The sequence below is a fragment of the Sander vitreus genome, chromosome 21 (assembly GCF_031162955.1).
Source record: "Sander vitreus isolate 19-12246 chromosome 21, sanVit1, whole genome shotgun sequence".
Lineage (NCBI taxonomy): Eukaryota > Metazoa > Chordata > Actinopteri > Perciformes > Percidae > Sander > Sander vitreus.
This window is the reverse complement of record NC_135875.1, coordinates 1,311,413-1,336,412: the sequence shown is the minus strand read 5'-3', so window position 1 is coordinate 1,336,412 and position 25,000 is coordinate 1,311,413. Positions and strand designations below refer to the sequence as shown.

Genomic DNA, 25,000 nt, shown 5'->3' with positions numbered 1-25,000 from the left:
ATTTCAACCAAACCAGAGTGGTGATTGTTGGAACAGTGGAAAGATGAACCAAGACGGCTTTTGATAGTTTCATTTAGTTTCTGTCCACTTTGAATGAAGTGTGTTTTACGATGAGAAAAGTCCTGATTATTTACATGGAGTCTGGTGGAGATATGCTGGCTCTATACACGCTAAAAGTCCTGATTATTTACATGGAGTCTGGTGGAGATATGCTGGCTCTATACACGCTAAAAGTCCTGATTATTTACATGGAGTCTGGTGGAGATATGCTGGCTCTATACACGCTAAAAGTCCTGATTATTTACATGGAGTCTGGTGGAGATATGCTGGCTCTATACACGCTAAAAGTCCTGATTATTTACATGGAGTCTGGTGTAGTTTGGTGATGGTGATTTCGGGGCTGTTTCATGTTAAACTAAAAGGATCTTCCTCTTTAACTAAAAGGTCTATCTCTGTAGGGATCCATCCCATAATGTTGTCAGACACTTAGAATAATAATCTGAGTCTGTCAGCAGCAACAACAGACCTTAACTGCTAAATACTGAACCAATTTCAAAGTGTGTTTAAGTACAGTAAAATATGTACTTTGGTCGTGTTGTGTCTTCTGTGCCTCCGAGCAGCCGAACGTTATTCAGAATAACAGACAGAGAGATGTGGTCATCATCTGAGGATTAACACGTGATGTCAGCAGCAGCAGGAGGATTAAAGCTCTTATATAAGAAGATTAACGGCCAGCTCACGCTCATCATTTCATCCTTTTGACACTTTATTCATTTTCATTTGTAAAGAGAAATTAAAGAGTGTGTGTGTGTGTGTGTGTCTGTGTCTGCGTCTGTGTGTGTCTGTGTGTGTCTGTGTGTGTGTCTGTGTGTGTGTGTGTCTGCGTCTGTGTGTCTGTGTGTGTGTGTGTGCGTCTGTGTCTGTGTGTGCGCGTGCGTGCGTGTCTGTGTGTGCGTCTGTGTGTGTCTCTGTGTGCGTGCGTGTGTGTGCGTGCGTGTCTGTGTGTGCGTGCGTCTGTCTGTGTCTGTGTGTGCGTGCGTGTGTGTGTCTCTGTGTGCGTTAGTCACTCACATCTTTTTTTGTTAGTCAAGTTTTAGTCAAAATGACAAAAAGTTCAGTCAAATGATGATGATACATTCATATTTTTTTTTTTTGTACGTAAAATGTGACCAAATGTCGAGCATCTTCCTTATTTCACCCCTAAATTCCTGTTAAACGGCAAAAACAACCACTGGATGGGAAAAGGGGTATTTTACAATAACTTTGAATGCAGCACAAGGCTGGCGAGGTGAGTTTCAAGTCAACGCACCATTTTTTTTTCTTCAGTTTTTCAGACAGAACGGCAGCTGCAGGAATCCTCTACAGTGAAATACAAACATAAGCCTGAAGATATGTATCCCAGTTCAGAAACCAACTCTCACACTTCTGTTACAAAAACAGTCACATCTTTATTTATTTATGTTCGGCTTGAAATCACAAATACAAAAAAGACAAAATAAAAGCAGTTCAAACACATTTCACAGAAGTCCTTAATAATAATAACAATATATATATCATCCGTTAACTTAAAGACAAATAAATAAAGCTTGACATTTCAGTGCAGTTGAATCAATTAGTGCAAAAGTATTTCTCATTTCATTCCAGCTGTGTTTCTTTGGCTTCCCTCTTTCCAGATTATTTAAAGGTCTCTTCTTGACGTCAGAACGGAGAATAATAATAGGTCTTCGTTTTAAAGGTTACATCTGTATCGTCGCTCAGTGTGCAGAAGAAAGACTTGTTGCTCTGGAGATAATGAAATAAGAAAATGTCTCTGTGTATTTGAACACTTTCTTAAAAGGAGGATGGGTTCTCATGGTCTCAAGTTCATCTGCAAACACTAACATGCCAATGTGTACATATGGCAGTTTGTTTGTTTGTCTGTAAAAAGATCTGTTTCCTAACAGCATTTCAAATGGAAGTGACGAGGATTTTCCGTCTTTTTACTTCTTTGCGTTACTGTTTTCGGGTCTTTATCGGAGCTCAGTATGGAAACACAAAGAGGACTTTTAGGTCTAAAAAAAAAAAAAGACCAAAACTGAGACGGAAAATGAACTGGAGCTTCATATAATCTTCAGCTAAAAATGTATTTTCATACAGAAAGACATCCGTTTTGTGTATGTATGTATGTATGTATGTATGCATGTATGTATGTATGTATGTATGTATGTGTGTGTTTCTGTGTGTGTGTGTGTTTCTGTGTGTGTGTTTGTGTTTCTGTGTGTGTGTGTGTGTGTTTCTGTGTGTGTGTGTGTGTATCTTTCTGTGTGTGTGTGTGTGTGTGTCTGTGTGTGTGTGTGTGTGTGTGTGTGTGTGTGTGTGTGTGTGTGTGTGTGTGTGTGTGTTTCTGTGTGTGTGTGTGTGTTTCTGTGTGTGTGTGTGTGTGTGTGTTTGTGTGTGTGTGTGTGTGTCTGTGTGTGTGTGTGTGTGTGTTTCTGTGTGTGCGTGTGTGTGTGTCTGTGTCTGTGTGTGTTTCTGTGTTTCTGTGTGTGTTTCTGTGTGTGTGTGTGTGTGTTTGCAGGTTTTGAGAAACAATGGTTTGGACCAAAAAACTACTGAGATAGCATGCGAGTAATGTATTAAAAGATAGATTTGAAAAAACATTCTGTGTTGCTGCACGGCAATAATCTAAACGTAGACGATAAAAGAAGAACGGGCTTAAAAAGAAAGTAGGACCTTCAACACAGCAAACACACAACACGGATAAATATATATATATAAAAAATATTAACTATTGACAGATGAATTATACATCACATGAAAGCTGCAAGCGTGTCTTTCCACAGGAAACTGACGATGCTCAGAGATCACGTTTGGCCCGGGAGGGAGGGAGGGAAGTAAGTAAGAGACTGTCTCGGTGTCGAGACTTAGGCACGGTTAGCAGCGAGTGTAAAAGAGCAGCAGAGCTTCCAAGAACAAATGCGTGGAAGTTTCACTAAGGGCTGCACAGTAGCGTCTTCTAAATCTTAATCACGATATCAACTGGCGCAGTAAACACATTGCGAAAGGTTGCGTCTGAGTCCCCTCCCGTCCGAGTCCCCTCCCGTCCGAGTCCCCTCCCGTCCGAGTCCCCTCCCGTCCGAGTCCCCTCCCGTGACGCATCACGAGAGACAGATTGTGTGTCAGATGAAAGAAACTGTCATTAGAAAACTGCACTTAAAAGAAGTAACTGTCATTGTTTTTTCAGTGGTTCAAGGTGTTCAATGCAACAAGGAATTTGTTGTATTTTAACAGACGTTACTACATGTTTTCCTCACACGGTGCAGCCCCAGTTTCACTGCCGTCTCCACACGGTTTGGGTTGGAAAACACTTGATGCGTCTTCAGGCGTCTCGGGGCGTCCCGTGCACTCTGAAGCGGTACATGCAGGTGTACTCCTGGTGGCCCCAGTTGGACAACACCTGAACCTCGATGATCTGGAAGGCTCGGTCGTTCTCCTCCTGTCGGAGGAAAAGAGCTGGGTGTCATCGGCGTATTGGCACACTTTTATATTATTAAGATGTCTGTGGGGTAAACATGTATGTGTTACAGCTGTCAATCTTCAACAGCGACATCATGCTGTTTATAAAGCTCGAGACAAGCCTGACATCGGAGGAAAAGAGCTGGGTGTCATCGGCGTATTGGCACACTTTTATATTATTAACCCTGGTGTGGTCTTCCCGTAGACCGTGAACTTGTTGTCCTTCTGGGTCAAAACTGCAAATGAGCTTTTTGTTTCGTTTTTGAAAACGTTTGTCACTTTTTTTGATGCTTTTATAATACATGCCTAATAAACATAATTTAAATGACATAATACCTATTTGTTTTGTTTAAAAAAATAGAAATTGTAGATTATTTGGACTGATAGTTAGGATCAGAGGATGTTGAGTGGATTACAGTTTATTTCAAATGCTATAAAAACACCCACAATTCAATAAAAGTAATCATTAATTTGACCTGCCAAGAATGTTACATGGCTTCCATACAACGTACATCCACATATTCATGTTACTTTGGGGGAATTTAGTTCAAAGATAACCCTTGTGTTGAATTATGGGTAAGATGTTGTGGAAGGTATGACATGGTCGTTCTCCTCCTGTCGGAGGAAAAGAGCTGGGTGTCATCGGCGTATTGGCACACTTTTATATTATTAAGATGTCTGTGGGGTAAACATGTATGTGTTACAGCTGTCAATCTTCAACAGCGACATCATGCTGTTCATAAAGCTCGAGACAAGCCTGACATCGGAGGAAAAGAGCTGGGTGTCGTCGGCGTATTGGCACACTTTTATATTATTAAGATCCAATCCAATCCCCCTTTATTTGTAAAGCACATTTAAAGACAACCAGGTTGACCAAAGTGCTGAACGTTGACATGATTATAAACCTGCAAGTAACAAAACAAACACTCAAAACAAATAACAGACTAGAAAAATAAAATGCAGAATACAACTCTCAAGCAGGTTTGAAGGCCAATGATTTAAAGATGTGAAGGCTGGGGGCCGATCTGACATTCAGAGGCAATTTAGGGAAGATGTCTGTGGGGTAAAGATGTTGGAAAAGAGCTGGGTGTCATCGGCGTATTGGCACACTTTTATATTGTTAAGATGTCTGTGGGGTAAAGATGTATGTGTTACAGCTGTCAATCTTCAACAGCGACATCATGCTGTTCATAAAGCTCGAGACAAGCCTGACATCGTCGGCCCGATTTCCAACTGAACCGAGACTGAGTCATCGTCGTCTGTCAGACGCAGAAATAGGTCGCTTTTTTTGGGGTGGAGGGAGAGATTTTCTGTGTTTTTTTTGCCACTTTTTCCAAAGTTTTTTTTTGACTTTTAATGCTTTCTTCCCCCGATGCTTTTGTCCCTTTTTCTGGCGTTGTCGTTTTCCAGAATTTTTTGACACTTTTCAATGCTTTTTTGAAGAGAAAAATAATCCTACTTTCAATAGTTTGTTTTTTTTCAATGTTCTTTTTCAGTTTTTTCTGCCTTTTGTCGTTTTTTTTCCTGTCTGTGTGTGTGTGTGTGTGTGTGTTAGCAGTTAGCCTGTTAGCTTATACTTTCAGACTTCATTCCAACAGCTCTACTGTCAGGTAAAGATACCCAGCTCGGAGCGCTAAGGCACAGCGTTTTACGGTTTATACGGTGTTGACCGTTTAACTTTGAAACCTTTTTTATATTGTTTTTTTTCGCTTTTTCCAACAATTTAAGCTTCTTCCGAAGACTCAAACGGACAAAGTACACACGGAGATACACTGGTAAGAGATAATGAGGTTTAAACATGTATCAACTCACTTAAACAGCTCACGTTACTGTATTGTGCCAACAGTTAACGTCATTTAATATTGAATGAGTTTTTTGCGGGGTGCAAATGTTCCACCAGAACCAGTTCCTTCCTGAGACTATTTAGCAGAGACACCGTCGCTGCGTCCAGAGCTACATTATGCATTATTATTATTATTATTATTATTAGTGGACCACAAAGCCCTCCAACACTGTTTTATAAAGACACTTCAGTCATTACTCACGGTGACGGCGTACGTCTGCAGAGCTTCTCCGTCCTCGTCGTATGTGAAGAAACCGAGCAGCTTCCCGTTCTCCTGACTCTCATCATCCAGACCCTGGAAACACAAAACGCATTAAAACAGAAACCGTCCGTCCGTCTCTCTATCCTGTCTCTCTCTCTCTCTCCCTGTCTGTTTCTCTCTCTCCCCCTCTCTCTGTCTCCTCCTCTGTCTGTCTCCTTGCATTCCCTCCATCTGTCTCTGTCTCTTTCTCTCACATAGACGTTGAAGTCCCGGGGCGCGCTGTGCAGAGACCCGCTGGGAGCCAGGATTCTGGGGATGTGTTCCAGGGAGAAGGCTGTGGGGAGGATCCTCATGGAGAGGCGGATCACCAGGAAGCCCATGGAGCCTCTGAAGGCCCAGCAGTTCCCCGGATGGACGTCTGGCTGCAGCAGGAACAACAACAACGTTAATAACATCTGCTGACAAAAGTTCATCAGTGGTTGTTTCAAAAAAGATGTAAACTACAGTGTCAAAGAAATATATTATTGTGTTTTCATGCAACCCTTTAACAAAAAACTAACTCTTCCTAAATCAAATCCAGAAAGCTGAGAATACTTCCACCGCTGAAAGTTTGCAGAACATGAAAAAAAAAAAAAAGATGGAATATTTTGAGAAAACGTCAGAATATTAGCTGCCGATACTTTAACTAAATGATGCTGAATAAACCTAAACGTTTGCAGAACATGCAGATGAAAACTACAAAAATAAAACCTAAACATGAAACCAACATTGTGCACACACACACACAGTGCGTCTCACCATCTTTGTGGGGACCCGTCATTGACATAATGCATTCCCTAGCCCCTTACCCTAACCTTAACCATCCCAACTAAATGCCTAACCTTAACCCTTACCCTCACCCTAACCAGAACCTCATTCTAACCCTAATCCTAAAACCAAGTCTTAACCCTCAAACAGAGTTAACCTTGTAGGGTCCAGCATTTTGACCCCACAAGGCTGTCGGGACCCCACAAGTATAGTTAAACAAGAACACACACACGCCATTGTTACCTGGATGACAGCGCGAGGAGACTGAGAGAAATACCAGAGAGGAAGTCCGAACAGACTGAGCAGAGCGGCCTTCGTCTCAAACGTCTCCGAGCAGCGAGTGCTCAGGACGCTGCCCCCTGCAGGACGACAGGAACAAACAACAAACAATTAGGGTTCAACACATGTTGGTTGAGTCTAGAGATGCACCAAATCCAGGATTCGGCTTCAGATTCAGCTGAATATTGGGCTTTTTTTGATGGGGTTGGGTGTCTGCTCAACCCTACGCTTGCACTCCGCGCGCTACGCTGGTCGACGTGATGACGGCGCCGTTGATTACAGGAAGGTGTTTACGTAGGTGGAGCTTCAATGCAGCAGGCTGAGAGGAAGTGGAAATGGAACTGGTGAGCAGAAAAAGTGTTGTTTGGCAGTACTTTCAGTCAAAAGAAGGCCATTCAAGTCCAGCTACATGTTCAATCTGCAATGCTGATTAGTCTGGTGGTGGCGAGGACCCTAAACAATACACAACATCACCGCTGTTACAACATCTGGTCTGAAACATCTGGAAGAATACGAGCTGAGCATGAAGGAATCTACAGACAGCAGCCAGAATGCAGCAACTTCAGGTACGGCAAAGGAAGGACAGTCACTGTTTACTTCATTAATGTGTTGACTGTGTTCATGGACTGAGGACGGGACGAGGACTCAGCAGAACCTCAACCAGGGGGTTCAGGATTCAGCAGAATCTCAACCAGGGGGTTCAGGACTCAGCAGAACCTCAACCAGGGGGTTCAGGACTCAGCAGAATCTCAACCAGGGGGTTCAGGACTCAGCAGAACCTCAACCAGGGGAGTCAGGATTCAGCCGAAACCCCAAAAATCTGGATTCAATGCATCCCTATTTGAGTCTAAATATAGGATTTGTTGACTATAAATGAAAATATAAAACTATTTTAACACAAACAAACACAGCGGGACGGATTGCTTCCAAACCTCCAGACTCCAGAGCGTAGTCCGCCATGCCGGTTCGGTCCTGAGAAAACAGACGCAGAGCGTTCTTCACCATCACTTGGACGTCCTGGAAGAGACGAGCGAAAAGTGAACCCCATGAAGCAGAACGCCTCTTAATTCATGTAAAAGAAACCAGTCATTAAAACAAGAATTTAAAGCCAAGTCAAAACGTTGTTGGGTTTTTTGTCGATATTGTTGCTGATGTTTTATTCCCAACCATTCAACATGTTGTTGTTATAGAGATACTTTATTGATCCCCAAGGGGAAATAATAATAATAAGGTCCCAGTAGCTCAAAGACATCACAACAAACACGTGTGTATGGTGTGTGTGTGTGTGTCAGTGTGCGTGGTAAGGTGCTCTATGAGTGTGTGTGTGTGTGCGTGCGTGTCAGTGTGCTCTATGAGAGTGTGTGTATGTGTGTGTGTGTGTGTGTGTGTGTCTGCATGGTAAGGTACTCTATGAGAGTGTGTGTGTGTGTGTGTCAGTGTGCGTGGTAAGGTGCTCTATGAGAGTGTGTGTGTGTGTGTGTGTGTGCGTGCGTGCGTGTCAGTGTGCTCTATGAGAGTGTGTGTATGTGTGTGTGTGTGTGTGTGTGTGTCTGCATGGTAAGGTGCTCTATGAGTGTGTGTGTATGTGTCTGCATGGTAAGGTGCTCTATGAGAGTGTGTGTGTGTGTGCCTGCATGGTAAGGTGCTCTATGAGAGTGTGTGTATGTGTCTGCATGGTAAGGTGCTCTATGAGAGTGTGTGTATGTGTGTGTGTGTGTGTGTGTGTCTGCATGGTAAGGTGCTCTATGAGAGTGTGTGTGTATGTGTGTGTGTGTGTGTGTGTGTCTGCATGGTAAGGTGCTCTATGAGAGTGTGTGTATGTGTGTGTGTGTGTGTCTGCATGGTAAGGTGCTCTATGCGAGAGAGAGAGAGAGTTAAGGTGCTCTATGAGAGGGGGTGTCATGGTGGTAGTGCAAATAAGTCCAATAGTGCAAGGAGAAAGTCTAGAGACCAGCATTAAATATGGACAATATAAGAGAATCAAGCAGTAAACAGTGGGCCAGTGGACAGTCAGTAGATAACTATACACTACACATTATACACTACTATGAAGTTCAGTACTCTACTTCTCTGGCCCAAGAGTTAAAAAAACAATCGGCAAAAGAGCTTTTACGTTTAAGGGTCCAGCAGATTGGAATAATCTGTGGTTTGTTTAAACATGCCCCGTCTGCTCACTTTAACATGAACTGCCTCCGTTATTAAACATCTACTGTTCATACCTTGACTGTAGTTAGATATTCACTCATACTCTGTATACATATTTACTTACTATTGGCCATCTTGGCCTTTTGGTGGTTGTAATGTATTGATGAACATATGCAGGTGTTTGTTTACATTTTTCACTCCTCTGTTATGTAATTACTGTGTTATATGTTGGGACCCCCTCGAAAACGAGATGGTACATCTCAAGGGTAACTATGAATAACTGTTATAGGAGGTCGTGGAAGTGGTGGAGAGGCCGAGAAGTCTCTCTCCCCTCTTCCCTTTAGTGAAGCATTGTACAGTTGTCTGGCCCTGGGGACAAATGACTCTCTGTTGTGCATGGCAGTGTGCGTAGTCTTGAGCAGTAGAACTAGTCTTACCCCCCCTTGCCCTCCTCACCTCTCGGGTCACGGTGTCCCCAGCAGCAGCGGCTGCGGGGTGCAGGACGGGCTGCCCACCCGTCCCCTCGCCGCGGTGCTTCTTCAGCTTCTCCAGCTGCAGGCTGATGTTCTGCAGGATGCTGCGCTCCAGAGAGGACAGCGCCACCTGTAGGTCCGCCTCGCTGACGTAGCGCTGCGACATCCACTGCAGCAGCGACTCCTGGAGGCCTCCGTCGTCTCGGGACGTCCCGCCATCCGCCGTCAGCTGGTTGCCGTAGACCAGATCGCGAACTTCCTCACGGACTTGAACGGAGACCTGCTCTGAAATCTGCAGCGGTGGAAGAAGTATTCAGATCCTTTACTTCAGTAAAAGTACTAATACCACACTATATAAATACTCTGTTACAGTGAAAGTCCTGCAGTGAAAATGTTACTTCAGTAAAAGTCTCTAAGTATCATCAGGAACCTGTAGTTAAAGTATTAAAAGTAAAGAAGAATCCTCCCAATTTAGAAAGTGGAAAGGATCCAAACAGTCGGTACTCTGTCTCTTTATTTCCCTTCTCTCTCTCCCGTGTGTGTGTGTCTCTCTCTCCCCCTGTGTGTGTGTGTGTGTGTGTGTGTGTGTGTCTCTCTCCCCTGTGTGTGTGTGTGTCTCCCGTGTGTGTGTGTGTGTCTCTCTCTCTCTCTGTCAGTCCCCCTCTCTGAATGTAGTAAAAAGTACAATATTTCTCTCTGAAATGTAGCGGAGTATAAGTAGAAAGTGGCATGAAAAGAAAAGACTCAAGTGAAGTACATCAATAAATGTACTTTGTTACATTCCACCACTGGAAATCTGACAGAGGATCGTATGAAGCGTTAGTTAACAGACTCTCTCTGACCGTCTGCTGGATTGTGTCGAGTCCTCTGCAGCCGTCTCGACACCCAGTCAGACCGCCAACGTCCCGTCTGACCCTCTCCAGCGCAGCCTCCAACCGAGCAACCTCCACCAGCAAGGCATCATGGGACTGATGGTCCACTCCACCACTGGAAGAAGATACAAGATAATTACTTTTAGGTAAGTCCAACATCTGAGAGTTTCACAGTCAGTTTGTTTCCATGCACAGCACGACAAAAAGACAAATATGGCGAAAAAAAAACAAAAACAAAAAAACACAAAAAACATTGGATAGAGCACCTACATTTTTTTTAAAGCACGGATACTGCGATTACTTATAGGAGACTCCAGCAGACTGTAAAGTGAAGAGGCAGCGTGCAGACAGCCTCCAGCAGACTGTAAAGTGAAGAGGCAGCGTGCAGACAGCCTCCAGCAGACTGTAAAGTGAAGAGGCAGCGTGCAGACAGCCTCCAGCAGACTGTAAAGTGAAGAGGCAGCGTGCAGACAGCCTCCAGCAGACTGTAAAGTGAAGAGGAGGAGGATGAAGATTACCTGATCGCAGCTGGAAGTGTTGTTGGTAAAGGTGAGACTGTCGTAGCAGCTTCTTGTCTCCGCTGCATCTCCTGCAGAATAAACCAAAAACTGTCCTCAAATCTACACAACACACACACACAGGCTTCTGCAACACTCAAACATTAAAATGTATTTACATAAGATAAAGAGCATCCTAAATAAGGTGAAAACCAGACTTAATAGCATTAAAAGTATGCTTAACACAAAGAGTATCCCAAATAAGATTAAAAACTACACTTACCAATACCACTATCCTAAATAAGATACCAAGTATCCTAAATAAGATACCAAGTATCCTAAATAAGATATTCCAGGCAGTACCTCTGTCCTGGCGGCCAGTTTCTGCAGCTGCAGCTCCAGCTGATCCAGACGAGTGGTTTGACTCTGCTGCTGCAACACATCCTGCTGCCGGGACTACAGACAGAAACAGGAAGGAAACTCAGACTCCCAGCATGCTCAGGAAGGAGACTTTTTTTTTTGATGATATTTTTTCATGCTGAATGACTTGTATTGAAGAAACCTGTGAGCACATCTCTAGTAAAAGCAACGAAAACATCAGAAAAAGACGTCACAAAGACTTAAATGTAATGGTGTGTAAATGATCCTAATGTACCTGTTCTGTCTGCCGTCTCTCCTCGTCCAATCGTCTCTGCAGATACTCCAGCTGTTGCTCCAGTAGTCCGTTTAGCCAGGGCTGCACGGCGTCTCCGGCGCTCTGATCAGAGACCAGCTGTTGCTCCAGCTGTTGCTGCTGGAGGAGGTCGGTGTACAGGTGGAGCAGCTCCGTGTGTCTCTGCTCCGCCTGCTGCCCTCCGGCCTCCACGCGTTCCCACAGCGCCGCCAGACTCCGCTCCAGACGGCCGAGCCGTGCCGACTCATCCGCCTCCGCCACCGTCGCTTCCTGTGAAGCAACAGAAAATGTCATCGTTACATCCCTATTAGTGTCTAGGAGCAGAGGACAGAACAACAAATAAAGCCAGGGGGGAAACCAAGGGAAAGGCAGAAACAGTCGACATCGATACAGCATAGTATCGCGTCCACCAGGTGGTGCTGTTTGTTTTCTGGTGACGTCAGCGGGGTGACAGTCAGCGTGCAGGAGGAAGCTGATACAGGATGTAGATGAAATAAAGAGGGAAGTTTTAAACAAATAATCTCAAATAACACTAACTTCACCACACGCAGTTTCCACCCAGCCGAGCGGACACACTGGTTTCTCTCTGGCTCGCTGTATGTCACCAATGTTTGTGAAAGAACAGCTTTTATACAACATGTAGAATAAAGCTGATGGTTTTCTTCAGAGGTTTCTGCAGTTAGGACATCAGGAGACGCTTTCAACTGGTTTTCACTCGTCAGAACTACACACGACAAACTCCTGCAGCTACAGTGGACATTCAGAGAGAGAGAGAGACAGAGAGACAGAGAGAGAGGGAGGGAGACAGAGAGAGAGAGAGAGAGGGAGACAGAGAGAGAGGGAGACAGAGAGAGAGAGAAAGAAAGACAGAGAGAGAGGGAGAGGGAGAGAGACAGAGGGAGGGAGAGACAGAGAGCGAGAGAGACAGAGAGCGAGAGGGAGGGACAGAGAGCGAGAGAGACAGAGAGCGAGAGAGACAGAGAGCGAGACAGAGAGCGAGACAGAGAGCGAGAGAGACAGAGAGCGAGACAGAGAGCGAGAGAGACAGAGAGGGAGAGAGAGAGGGACAGAGAGAGAGAGAGAGGGACAGAGAGAGAGAGAGAGAGAGAGCGAGAGAGACAGAGAGCGAGAGAGACAGAGAGCGAGACAGAGAGCGAGACAGAGAGCGAGACAGAGAGCGAGAGAGAGAGACAGAGAGAGAGACAGAGAGAGAGACAGACAGACAGACAGACGAGAAACTCCTGCAGCTAACCCGGACATTCAACCCTTTTCAGAACGTATAACTGTAAAAGACTTCTCTATAAACAGACTGACCAAATGTCCTCGAGTAGAACCCTAACCCACCTGTTCAAACTTCCTCAAGACATCGTCATCATCATCATCTTGGACAAAGGACTCTGCATTTTATTTCAACACCATAACTGCAGGGATGTCACCAAATTGCCTGTGCACTACGGTGATTGGATGCTTTAAATACAACCAATAACTTGACTCATGTGTTACTGTTAACGGAAACGTGGAGCGGGATGAGCGTGACTAGAGTCTCTCAACATCTGATGAACATCTGTTAAACTGACCTTTGTTGATCTGACATGAAGACAGATTCAGCAGCTGCACGGCCTGTTTCTCTCTTCAGATGTTTCCAGAAACACGTTACGGTGAACTATTTTAGGACAATATGAGATCAGATTCTGAACGAGACGCCATGATGGTCGGGGAGCAGCCAGACCCACGTGACACGTTCGTCCAATCAGCTGCCGGTTTTCATTTATTGGGCAACAATCCAGATTAGCGCCGCCTGCTGTTATGGAGACGTATTACGTCTCGTGCACGTGCAGAACGTACGCTCCAGTCAGCGTCTCTTCGGTGTGTTCTGAGGAACTTTTTGGACCTCTGGGAGACTGATCAGTCCGACTGGCTTTCCGGCCGTCGGGTTGGTGTGTCTGGGGCTTAAAGGAGAATACCGGTCTACTCCAACCTGTAGCTCTGTTGTGTGTAAATGTGGAGAGCTGTCAGAAGAGAAAAACTAAACCAATCAGTGCTGCCTACACCGTGTTAGCCTCCTGCTAGCGTTAGCACCCAACAGGCTGAAACAGGGCAGGTTTAAACCTGTTTTAAGCCTCTAAACAGGCTCTAAATGTCATTACCAGAGCTCCCCATGTGCAGTGATTCCTTCTGAGGGAACACAGGGACTCTGACTGCTGTAGATGTGACAGAAAGACATAAACGTTGTTAATCCAGCCAGCACATACCTCTGTTTATTTCCTGTTTTCCGGTCAAGTCCACACTAGTCGATTGTCGAACTCATACAATCCAATATTCCAGTCAGATTCCCTGTGTTCCCTCAGAAGGAATCACTGCACATGGGGAGCTCTGGTAATGACATTTAGAGCCTGTTTAGAGGCTAAAAACAGGTTTAAAACCTGCCCTGTTTAAGCCTGTTGGGTGCTAACGCTAGCAGGAGGCTAACACGGTGTAGGCAGCACTGATTGGTTTAGTTTTTCTCTTCTGACAGCTCTCCACATTTACACACAACAGAGCTACAGGTTGGAATAGACCGGGACTCTCCTTTAACACGCACTCCCAAGAAAGTGAATGCATGAGACCTGAGAAGAGGTTCTGGCTGTCTGGTCTCGGTCTTGGTTTCCGTTACGTCTTGACTAAAACCCTGGTGTCTGTACCTCTTCTGCTGCCGCTGGAGGAGGACCGTAGAGCAGCTCCACCTCCCCCGACTCCTCTGTGGCGCCTGGCGCCACTTGGCTCTGTGACGACACCAAGCCGTAGACGGAGGACAGACCAGAGACGTCAGAGACGGCCGTACTCCACTCTGTGATGTTTACGGCTGGAAGAACAGACTGCAGAGCGGCCGGACCCAACACACACAAGCCTGAAGAGAAACCAAACACAAGAGGACCTTTACTCACGCGAAAGAGAAGGCATCTCAATTATGGAAAACAATCATAAATCACGATGATGTAACAAGATGGAAAAATCATTGGTAAGCAACAGGTAGACCTGCACCAACTATATCTGACAAGGGATGTAAGACAGACAGACAGACAGTAAATAAGATGTGGGGAGGGGTATGACTGGAGGATGAATATATGTGTACTGTGGTTTCATTTATTTATGACATTAGGCCTTTATGGAAGTGCAACATGCTCCTTTTATTGTATTATATGTATTGATGTGTGTGTGTGTGTGTGTGTGTGTGTGTGTGTTAGAGGAATAGTGCTGTAGATGTCTGGTTCAGTTGTTGTTGTGGATTGTGTGTCAATATGCCTGTACAGTAGGGCTGCAACTAACGATTATTGTTGCAGCCCTACTGTACTGTACAACTAAACGCCTCTCGGGGACATTAACGTTTTCTAAGTCTAGGACTTTTGCAACGTCGTCGTATTTATTCAAGTTAAAAAACAGTGAAATAAAAAACAATAAAAAACCCCTTCAACTGTGAAATTTCCCCATCATGTCATTCCCGTCAAAATAAGGTTTTGGCTACATTGAACGTATAACATCGGTGGACCATTAGCGGAGCGGATGTGCTGCTTCATGTATCTTTGAACCGTCTACACCTGCAGCGCCACACGATGTAGGGTTGTGTGAGTCACAGCGAGACGGAGAGATTTTGCTTTACGATTGTTGTTTCTTCAGTTTGTGGAGCCGGCACAGAGCTGTGAAACCTCAACCTACTGTCACAGAGCTGTGAAACATCATGCAACCTACTGTCACAGAGCTGTGAAACATCATGCAACCTACTGTCACAGAGCTGTGAAACATCATGTAACCTACTGTCACAGAGCTGTGAAACATCATGCAACCTACTGTCACAGAGCTGTGAAACATCATGTAACCTACTGTCACAGAGCTGTGAAACAGCAACCTGTCACAGAGCCGTGAAACAGCATCCAACCTGTCACAGAGCCGTGAAACAGCAACCTACTGTCACAGAGCTGTGAAACAGCAACCTACTGTCACAGAGCTGTGAAACAGCAACCTACTGTCACAGAGCTGTGAAACAGCATCCAACCTACTGTCACAGAGCTGTGAAACAGCAACCTACTGTCACAGAGCTGTGAAACAGCATCCAACCTGTCACAGAGCTGTGAAACAGCAACCTGTCACAGAGCTGTGAAACAGCAACCTACTGTCACAGAGCTGTGAAACAGCAACCTACTGTCACAGAGCTGTGAAACAGCAACCTACTGTCACAGAGCTGTGAAACAGCAACCTGGCACAGAGCTGTGAAACAGCAACCTACTGTCACAGAGCTGTGAAACAGCAACCTACTGTCACAGAGCTGTGAAACAGCAACCTACTGTCACAGAGCTGTGAAACAGCAACCTACTGTCAGCTGTTATCAAGAGGAAACAAGAACTAAAAACAGAAACTCTCCAAACCAAACTGCCAACACGCTCACTGACAGTCATTCACGTTTCCCGTTAATTTAAAAGAAATAAAGACACTTTATAATCCATTTCTCACTTCTCGCTTCAGTAAGCCTGTCTGGATTACCCAGAAGCCCTCACACCTTTTAGCCAATTACCACACACCCACACCCGAAAAACCATAAAATGTAAGTTTTGAGACGTACTGAAGAGCAGCAGCAGAGGGAGGAGGACCAGGAGGAGGAGTCTGAGAGGAAACCTGCAGCAGAAACAAGTCAAAACACACAATCAATCACAGATTAATACATCTAAGAATATGTATAAATTAATCCTGACTGCCAGCTTCTGTAGCTTGTAGATAAGAAGCTCTTACAACCTCACTTCAAAACATCTCAACTCTCCCGGAAAAGTCCCTAGTGGACTCACTTTCAGTTCCTTCTGGGTTGAAAGGTTTCACAGCACATTCCTATTCAATGATTATGCTACTTGATGATAAGAGACAAGATGAAAACTGCGTGGGAAAAGGAACTCAGAACTGAAACCTCAGAAGACGTATGGACTAAAAGCTTTAACAAGAGTCAACAACAGCACTTCCTCTGCAAGACTGTTCATCGCCTACACTGGTGTAGAGCTAAGATATCCTCATTCTATCCTAATGTAGGTATAGCGAATGTGTACGATGTCATGTTAATGTAGCTGACTGGACACATATGTTTTGGTCATGCCATACACTAGCAGGAAACTGGTCAACTATATTTTATGTATTGTCTGAAGTGCAACAAGTACAACCCATCATCATAGCATTTGTCTCTTTACTGGCATGTTGGCCAATGTGACAGGAAACTGAATGTCTTTGAGTTGTGGACGAAACAAGACATTTGAGGACGTCATCTTGGGCTTTGATCCACACTTTTAGAGACCAAACTACTCATTAATTTCACTCACTAGTACAGGTGTAATGTACTTAATCCTCTTCTTGCTGGTTTTAGCCACTTCCTTGTAATGAACTTCCCTTCAGCCCTAACCCTTCTCAACCAAAACAAATACACAAACTTGCCGAGTCAAGCCGGTTGTCATGCGATGCCATCGTCTGTTGAGCCGCTTGAACACATCACCTGCCGTCTTACCTACAGAGAGATGGATGGAGGGGGGGGGGAGAGAGAGAGAGAGAGAGAGAGAGAGAGAGAAAATAAATATTCAGATGATTAATTGAAGCTTTCACCAGCTGCAGGTCAGAAAGCAGGAAAGAGAAACCATTACGTTGGTTAAATGCTCTACGGACAGGAACAGGAAACAACAGACCAAACGCCGCTCTACGGACAGGAAACAACAGACCAAACGCCGCTCTACGGACAGGAAACAACAGACCAAACGCCGCCTACGGACAGGAAACAGACCAGCCGCTCTACGGACAGGAACAGGAAACAACAGACCAAACGCCGCTCTACGGACAGGAAACAACAGACCAAACGCCGCTCTACGGACAGGAAACAACAGACCAAACGCCGCTCCACGGACAGGAAACAGACCAAACGCCGCTCCACGGACAGGAAACAGACCAAACGCCGCTCCACGGACAGGAAACAGACCAAACGCCGCTCCACGGACAGGAACCGGAAACAACAGACCAAACGCTGCTCTACGGACAGGAACAGGAAACAACAGACCAAACGCTGCTCTACGGACAGGAACAGGAAACAACAGACCAAACGCTGCTCTACAGACAGGAAACAACAGACCAAACGCTGCTCTACAGACAGGAAACAACAGACCAAACGCTGCTCTACGGACAGGAACCAGACCAAACGCTGCTCTACGGACAGGAACCAGACCAAACGCTGCTCTACAGACAGGAAACAACAGACCAAACGCTGCTCTACAGACAGGAACCGGAAACAACAGACCAAACGCTGCTCTACGGACAGGAACCAGACCAAACGCTGCTCTACGGACAGGAAACAACAGACCAAACGCCGCTCCACGGACAGGAACCGGAAACAGACCAAACGCTGCTCTACGGACAGGAACAGGAAACACAAACAACAGACCCAATGCACAAACAGAAAGCTGACTCGGCTTCACCGAGGCGTCTGTAACACGGACTCATTTACTCAACTCGGTGCAAAAACTAACAAAAGAAGCAGATGAAGAGGAACTACATGAGATCAGAATCATTTCTTCCCGTTCTCCAAACACTTAAACATGAAGCAAAGTCAGAAAAAGATCCAAACACACGGAGCGCCGACATTGAACATGCTGCTCATCAGAGAGGCGAAGACGAAGAAGAGGAACCAATGGACAAACACACGGAGACTTGGAGTTAACCTGCAGAGCGTCCGGCGCTCCCTGAGGCTGAAAACATTTTCTGGGTCAGACGCCAAACTGCTGAAGCTGCAACGTGAAGCAGCAGCGAGAGACACGAAGCTGCAGAAAACATTCATCACACTAATGAAGAAAAGGTTAAAAAGGAGGCACGTTGCTCTCTCTAAATACTCCCTCTCTCTTAATAGTTGGACTCTCTTAATAGTTGGACTCTCTCTTAATAGTTGGACTCTCTTCTTAATAGTTGGACTCTCTTAATAGTTGGACTCTCTCTCTCTCTCTCTCTTAATAGTTGGACTCTCTTAATAGTTGGACTCTCTCTTAATAGTTGGACTCTCTCTCTCTTAATAGCTGGACTCTCTCTCTTAATAGCTGGACTCTCTCTCTTAATAGCTGGACTCTCTCTCTCTCTCTCTCTCTCTTAATAGCTGGACTCTCTCTCTCTCTCTTAATAGCTGGACTCTCTCTCTCTCTTAATAGCTGGACTCTCTCTCTCTCTTAATAGCTGGACTCTCTCTCTCTCTCTCTCTCTCTTAATAGCTGGACTCTCTCTCTTAATAGCTGGACTCTCTCTCTCTCTTAATAGCTGGACTCTCTCTCTCTCTTAATAGCTGGACTCTCTCTCTCTTAATAGCTGGACTCTCTCTCAATAGCTCTCTCTCTCTCTCTTTCTTAATAGCTGGACTCTCTTAATAGCTGGACTCTCTCTTTCTCTCTCTTAATAGTTGGACTCTCTCAATAGTTGGACTCTCTCTCTCTCTCAATAGCTGGACTCTCTCTCTCAATAGCTGGACTCTCTCAATAGCTGGACTCTCTCTCTCTCTCTCAATAGCTGGACTCTCTCTCTCAATAGCTGGACTCTCTCTCTCTTAATAGCTGGACTCTCTCTCTTAATAGCTGGACTCTCTCTCTCTCTCTCTCTCTCTCTCTCTCTCTCTCTCTCTCTCTTAATAGCTGGACTCTCTCTCTCTCTCTCTCTCTCTCTCTCTTAATAGCTGGACTCTCTCTCTCTCTCTTAATAGCTGGACTCTCTCTCTCTCTCTCTCTCTTAATAGCTGGACTCTCTCTCCCTCTCTCTCTCTCTCTCTCTCAATAGCTGGACTCTCTCTCTTAATAGCTGGACTCTCTCTCTCTCTCTCTCTCAATAGCTGGACTCTCTCTCTCTCTCTCTCAATAGCTGGACTCTCTCTCTCAATAGCTGGACTCTCTCTCTCACTCTCTCTCTCAATAGCTGGACTCTCTCTCTTAATAGCTGGACTCTCTCTCTTTCTCTCAATAGCTGGACTCTCTCTCTCTCTCTCAATAGCTGGACTCTCTCTCTTAATAGCTGGACTCTCTCTTAATAGCTGGACTCTCTTAATAGCTGGACTCTCTCTCTTAATAGCTGGACTCTCTCTCTCTCTCTCAATAGCTGGACTCTCTCTCTCTTAATAGCTGGACTCTCTCTCTCTTAATAGTTGGACTCTCAATAGTGGGACTCTCTCTCTCTCTCTCTCTCTCAATAGCTGGACTCTCTCTCTCTTAATAGTTGACTCTCTCTCTCCCTCTCTCTTTAATAGTTGGACTCTCTTAATAGCTGGACTCTCTCTCTCTCTCTCTCTCTTAATAGCTGGACTCTCTCTCTCTCTCTCTCTCTCTCTCTCTCAATAGTTGACTCTCTCAATAGGGGACTCTCTCTCTCTCTCTCTCTCTCTTAATAGCTGGACTCTCTCTCTCTTAATAGCTGGACTCTCTCTCTCTCTCTTAATAGCTGGACTCTCTCTCTCTTAATATTTGACTTAGTGAATCTTTGTGTATTTAAATTGCAGCCAATCGACTCGGGTAAACATGTTTTTGTTGCTGCTTAAGGTTTGATTTGTTATTTAACCTGTAAACACCGCAGTGCTCCACATCAGCCACAACAAACAGGAAGTCACAGAGGACGGTAAGGATGCTGAAGAGGAAGACGTGACGGTATCCGGCTCCGAGCGCCGTTTCTCCTGACAGTGGTCACCTGTTGGTGTCAGCAGGGCAGGAGTAGGTTTAACAGACAGAAGACGAAGGAGACGTTTACGGGAAATACTAATAGAAACGTCTGAAGCTTCTGTCATCCAGGTTTAAAGTATCCAAGGAAAGTTAAAACGTAAAGAGTGACTGGACTTCGTTAACGTTCTGGGAGCGAATTAGTGTTTCCTAGGACGGCGAAGAAATGTCCCGCGCCTCCATCCTAGGAAACGCAAAATTACTTCCTGGGAAGAGAGGAAAGGACAGAAATTCATGGATCAACAGACTGCCTCTTCCCCCCACCCCTCAACAGACTGCCTCTTCCCCCCACCCCTCAACAGACTGCCTCTTCCCCCCACCCCTCAACAGACTGCCTCTTCCCCCCACCCCTCAACAGACTGCCTCTCCACCCCTCAACAGACTGCCTTTCCACCCCCCTCAACAGACTGCCTCTTCCCCCACCCTCAACAGACTGCCTCTTCCCCCCACCCCTCAACAGACTGCCTCTTCCCCCACCCTCAACAGACTGCCTCTTCCCCCACCCCTCAACAGACTGCCTCCCCACCCTCAACAGACTGCCTCCCCACCCTCAGACCCGCCTCCCACCTGACTCATCTCTTCCCACCCTCAGACTGCCTTCCTCCTCTCCTCCTCCTCCTTCCCCCACCCTCAACAGACTGCCTCTTCCCCCACCCCTCAACAGACTGCCTCTTCCCCACCCCTCAACAGACTGCCTCTTCCCCCCCACCCTCAACAGACTGCCTCTTCCCCCCACCCCTCAACAGACTGCCTCTTCCCCCCACCCCTCAACAGACTGCCTCTCCCACCCCTCAACAGACTGCCTCTTCCCCCCACCCCTCAACAGACTGCCTCTTCCCCCCACCCCATCAACAGACTGCCTCTTCCCCCCACCCCTCAACAGACTGCCTCTCCCACCCCTCAACAGACTGCCTCTCCACCCCTCAACAGACTGCCTCTCCACCCACCCCTCAACAGACTGCCTCTCCCACCCCTCAACAGACTGACTTTTCCCAATAAGACCGACGGACGTGCGTCCTACAAAGAAATCCTGCGTTTTCAAACCACAACAGGGACAGCAGTGTTTCTAAATGTCTCCATTTTGGGGGCTTTTTCTGGGGCTGTTATTATTCTAAAATTAAAAAAAATAAAGCTCTTAATAGTCTGCCTTTTTCCTCTCAAAACTGACCCACATTTTCTATAAAATGTCTGACTTTCCTTGAAATGTTATCGCTAAACGTCTCCGTTTTAAGGGCTCTGAAACGCTGCAGTAGCGTGGACTCGAGGCATAAACGTAGAAAAACAAACAGCAGTGAAGATTAAGTCAGAACTGAAGCCAACTCCAGTTGCCCTTTGAGTTAAACCCTCTTTGATTAATTTCCTTCAGCAGTTTGCGTTGCGTTATGATCGTTCTGTAAACAACTCACACAGAGATCCGTTGGGATGAAGCTCCTTCTGTCCGGCGGGGGACTCCCTCACGTTCATGACTCCGCAGAGACTGGACCGAGCTGCAACAGAGAGGAGGAGGAGAGACCGTCAGATAACACCGAGCGACCGCCTGAGGGGCACGGGGCACAGATTTGCATGTTGCCAGAGCTACAGCCAAAGTGGAAAAAGGTGCAGCCCATTTGTTTAGGAGGAAACCAGACAGGTGAGCATGTGAGACACCAAGAAAAACAGGAAACAAGATCACGTTACAGGAAAATCCATCTCATCTGACTCAAAGTAACACGTATGTGTCTGAATTACCAACCAAAACACAGAGATTGTGCTATTAGTGGTCGGGTTGGCTCAGTGGGTAGAGCAGGCGCACATATACATAGAGGTTTATGCCTCGACACAGAGATCCAGGGTTTGAGTCCGACGTGTGATGATTTCCTGCATGTCTTCCCCCCCTCCCCTCTCTCACCTAGCTGTCCTGTCCATTAAAAAGGCAGAAAAGCCCTAAAAAATAACCTTAACTGATTATGTTACTCCCGTGTGAATCTGCATCTCTGGGAGTCGTAGTTGAAACTATACGTGAACGTTTTGACATCATATCTGCGGGATAAAGTCACTAATTCTGAGTAATCAGACTTCACGGTGATACTAGTCCTGTGGGAATGTATGAAATCCATCAGGGCTAACTAGTCCTAGACTAGACACCCGGACTAGAACGTACCACTTAATGGGTCGAGTGAAATGTGTGTTGCTCCGAAACAGACGTAAAAAGATCACTTTCTCTGTAGTCTACCGTTAACTAGCTACTGTAAACGTCTACCGTATTTTCAGGACTATAAGTCTCACTTGTTTTCATGCTTCGGCTGGTCCTGCGACTTATAGTCAGGTGCGACTTATATATCAAAATATATATAATGTAACGTGTTTAAATGTTATTTCATGCTGAAAACATTACCGTCTACAGCCGCGAGAGGCGCTCTAGGCTTGAGACGACTATATGCTGCTCCTAAAGACAACTGAGAAAGAAAAGAAGCTGCAGGAGACTGCAGGTAGTAAAACACGCAGCCGAAAACGGTCATCGAGCAGCAGAAGGAGAGTTTGGAGTGAGAGAGAAACTTGTGAGGGACTGGAGAAAAGGTTAGTCTTACTGCAATGAAGAAAACAAAGAAAGCTAGTCGCGCTGAAATCCAGATGGCCAGAGCTGGAGGAAGGAGTCCACAGATGGGTGCTTGAACAACGTGCTGCTGGGAGAGGCTCGTCAACAGAGCTGTTACGTTACGTTAACGTAGAGACACCTACCGTATTCAGCCCCTTGTTCTGGGGGCTGTTGGGTAGTTTAATAACTGTTAATGTGTTACGTTAACATAGAGGACACCTACCGTATTCAGCCCCTTGTTCTGGGGGCTGTTAAAAGGTGAAGTTTAGAAGAGGATGTGGACGGAGCAACAAGGCAGACCTGCTCGGTTCTTTCAGGGAATGATTGTAAAGATTTACAAAGAATATGTTAGATCATTTCCTGTCTAACTGGGAGGTTTTGGGACTGATTGGTGGGATTACTGTGGATGAAGTCCACACAGAGATACACTGGTAAGAGCCAATGAGGTTTAACCATGTATCAGCTCATTTAAATAACTCCCGTTACTGGATTGTGTCAACAGTTCACTTATTTTTGGGCTTTTCCGCCTTTAATTGACAGGACAGCTAGGTGAGAAAGGAGAGAGAGGCGGGGGGGGGGGGGGGGAGACATGCAGGAAACTGTCTCAGGTCGGCGTCAAGGCATAAGCCTCTCAGTAAGTGTGCGCCTGCTCTACCCACTGAGCCAACCTGGCCACATAACGTCATTTACTATTGGATGAGGAGTTTTTTGCGGGGTGCAAATGTTCCACCAGAACCAGTTCCTTCCTGAGACTATTTAGCAGAGACACCGTCGCTGCGTCTGTTTGTTTCTCCTATCCCAGAATGCATCTGTGTAATACAGCGCTGTGGAGATTAGAGCTGACAATGCAAGACCAACCCTTGTTCAATGTTTTGGTCGTGAACATTGTAGGGAACCATCCACGTTATTTCTTTTGTCAATGTGGTTGAAAGAAAACCCAAATTTCGGATATAGAAACTTTCTGAAAACAGGAGGGTTAAGAGACAAAAAAAAAGCTGAAACAGGAAGTAAGAGTGATGTTATGAAGAGGAGAAGGTGACATTAAAAAGGCCTCTGGTGGATTTAAATAAAGAAAACAAAGACTCCCTGTAAATGTGTTTCCACAGAACAGATTGGGGGGTTTTCATTCACGTCATGCATCCGTTTGACACCCGTGTGCGCGAGGACTTCGTGCGTACCTGTACGTGCGTTATCGCTCTGTGTGTGGCGTCGGGAGAGCAGTTTGACAAACAGCTGCCAGGTGTGTTTCAGCGCCGACACACAGCTGGCTGCAGCTCTCCGCACACACAGCTGCAGCACATCTGGAAGAGCCAAGAGTTTAAAACGGCTTTTAAGGTCACGTAAGAAGACTGACGGACGTGCGGTCTCTGTGTTTTCTATATATATTCCAACTTTTTCTACTTTTCTCAGACATGTAACGTACACCTGAGAGTGTGACCTGAGCTGCAGTCTGACAGAGGAAGTGATTTATTAATGTTAATTCATACAAAACATGTGGGCAGAGCCACAGACACAAGGGAGGGGGGGGGGGGGGGGGGTGAGCTACCTGTCCAATAGAAGCGTTTCTGCAGCGTCAGGTGATGAGAGAGCAGAGAAAGCACACAGCACCACAGGGACGCCAGCACACCTGCTGAACAAACAGCTACGTTAAAGACACACGGATGACATCATGTCTGCGTCATCCTGCAGTGAAGGAAACAGACATATTCAGGGTTTTCCCTGGCGACACATCTTCAGCCGCAGGCTAGGTTTTTCGGTGTTTTAAGCCCCCCCCAACGTCTCCTTCCAGTCAGCGATGCCTGGAAGGAGACGCTGGGGGCTTCAAACACCTTTGAGCACAGGCTACAGACTCTTCTGACTGCACCTTGGGTAATAAAAAGCCAAACTTTCACCTGGTTCTTATTTAAAGCTGATGCAACTTGCACTTCTTGCTGTCTGGAGCTTGTAACCTTCACTGTTGAAAGCACTTAACGGCAGCTAAATGCCATGTTATGTAATGTCTTTGTGAAAGACTTCGTGCATTTATTTGGCGGGGGGGTTTTAGGCGTCCTTCCTCAAGAAAATGTAAAAAATGCAATTTCTCCAAACATTTAGTTTGTCTTTGTGGTCGTGTCACGTCTCTGTTGCTGGATCTCTATTTCACATCATGTTGGACCATTACCTTCATCGCTCTCTGCTTACCCGTCTCCCTCGCTGCTTACCCGTCTCCCTCGCTGCTTACCCGTCTCCCTCGCTGCTTACCCGTCTCCCTCGCTGCTTACCCGACTCCCTCACTCCCTCTCTGCTTACCCGACTCCGACTCCCTCTCTGCTTACCCGACTCCCTCACTCCCTCGCTGCTTACCCGACTCCCTCTCTGCTTATCCCGACTCCTTTCACTCCTCGCTGCTTACCCGACTCCCTCTCTG

The 25,000-nt window shown here is 46.0% G+C and overlaps 1 protein-coding gene across 4 annotated transcripts in view; it reads right to left on the bottom strand.

Moving 5' to 3' along the window:
* Window positions 1-2,489: 2,489 nt before the first annotated feature.
* The window catches only part of LOC144536536 (uncharacterized), a 28,304-nt gene continuing 5,793 nt past the window's right edge, over window positions 2,490-25,000 (bottom strand). For 2 of the 4 annotated variants that reach the window (XM_078279733.1, XM_078279730.1), the window contains exons 5-19: window positions 24,140-24,223; window positions 21,425-21,505; window positions 16,732-16,801; window positions 15,881-15,933; window positions 13,968-14,173; window positions 11,269-11,556; window positions 10,977-11,069; window positions 10,635-10,705; window positions 10,087-10,231; window positions 9,228-9,536; window positions 7,559-7,643; window positions 6,591-6,706; window positions 5,795-5,962; window positions 5,541-5,633; window positions 2,490-3,475 (exon numbers count right to left, since the gene is read on the bottom strand). In XM_078279733.1, coding sequence (XP_078135859.1) covers window positions 3,359-3,475; window positions 5,541-5,633; window positions 5,795-5,962; window positions 6,591-6,706; window positions 7,559-7,643; window positions 9,228-9,536; window positions 10,087-10,231; window positions 10,635-10,705; window positions 10,977-11,069; window positions 11,269-11,556; window positions 13,968-14,173; window positions 15,881-15,933; window positions 16,732-16,801; window positions 21,425-21,505; window positions 24,140-24,223 — 1,979 coding nt within the window. In that variant the 3' untranslated portion in view covers window positions 2,490-3,358. The remainder of the gene's footprint in view (window positions 3,476-5,540; window positions 5,634-5,794; window positions 5,963-6,590; window positions 6,707-7,558; window positions 7,644-9,227; window positions 9,537-10,086; window positions 10,232-10,634; window positions 10,706-10,976; window positions 11,070-11,268; window positions 11,557-13,967; window positions 14,174-15,880; window positions 15,934-16,731; window positions 16,802-21,424; window positions 21,506-24,139; window positions 24,224-25,000) is intronic. The other 2 variants (XM_078279731.1, XM_078279732.1) reach the window with 2 other exon arrangements.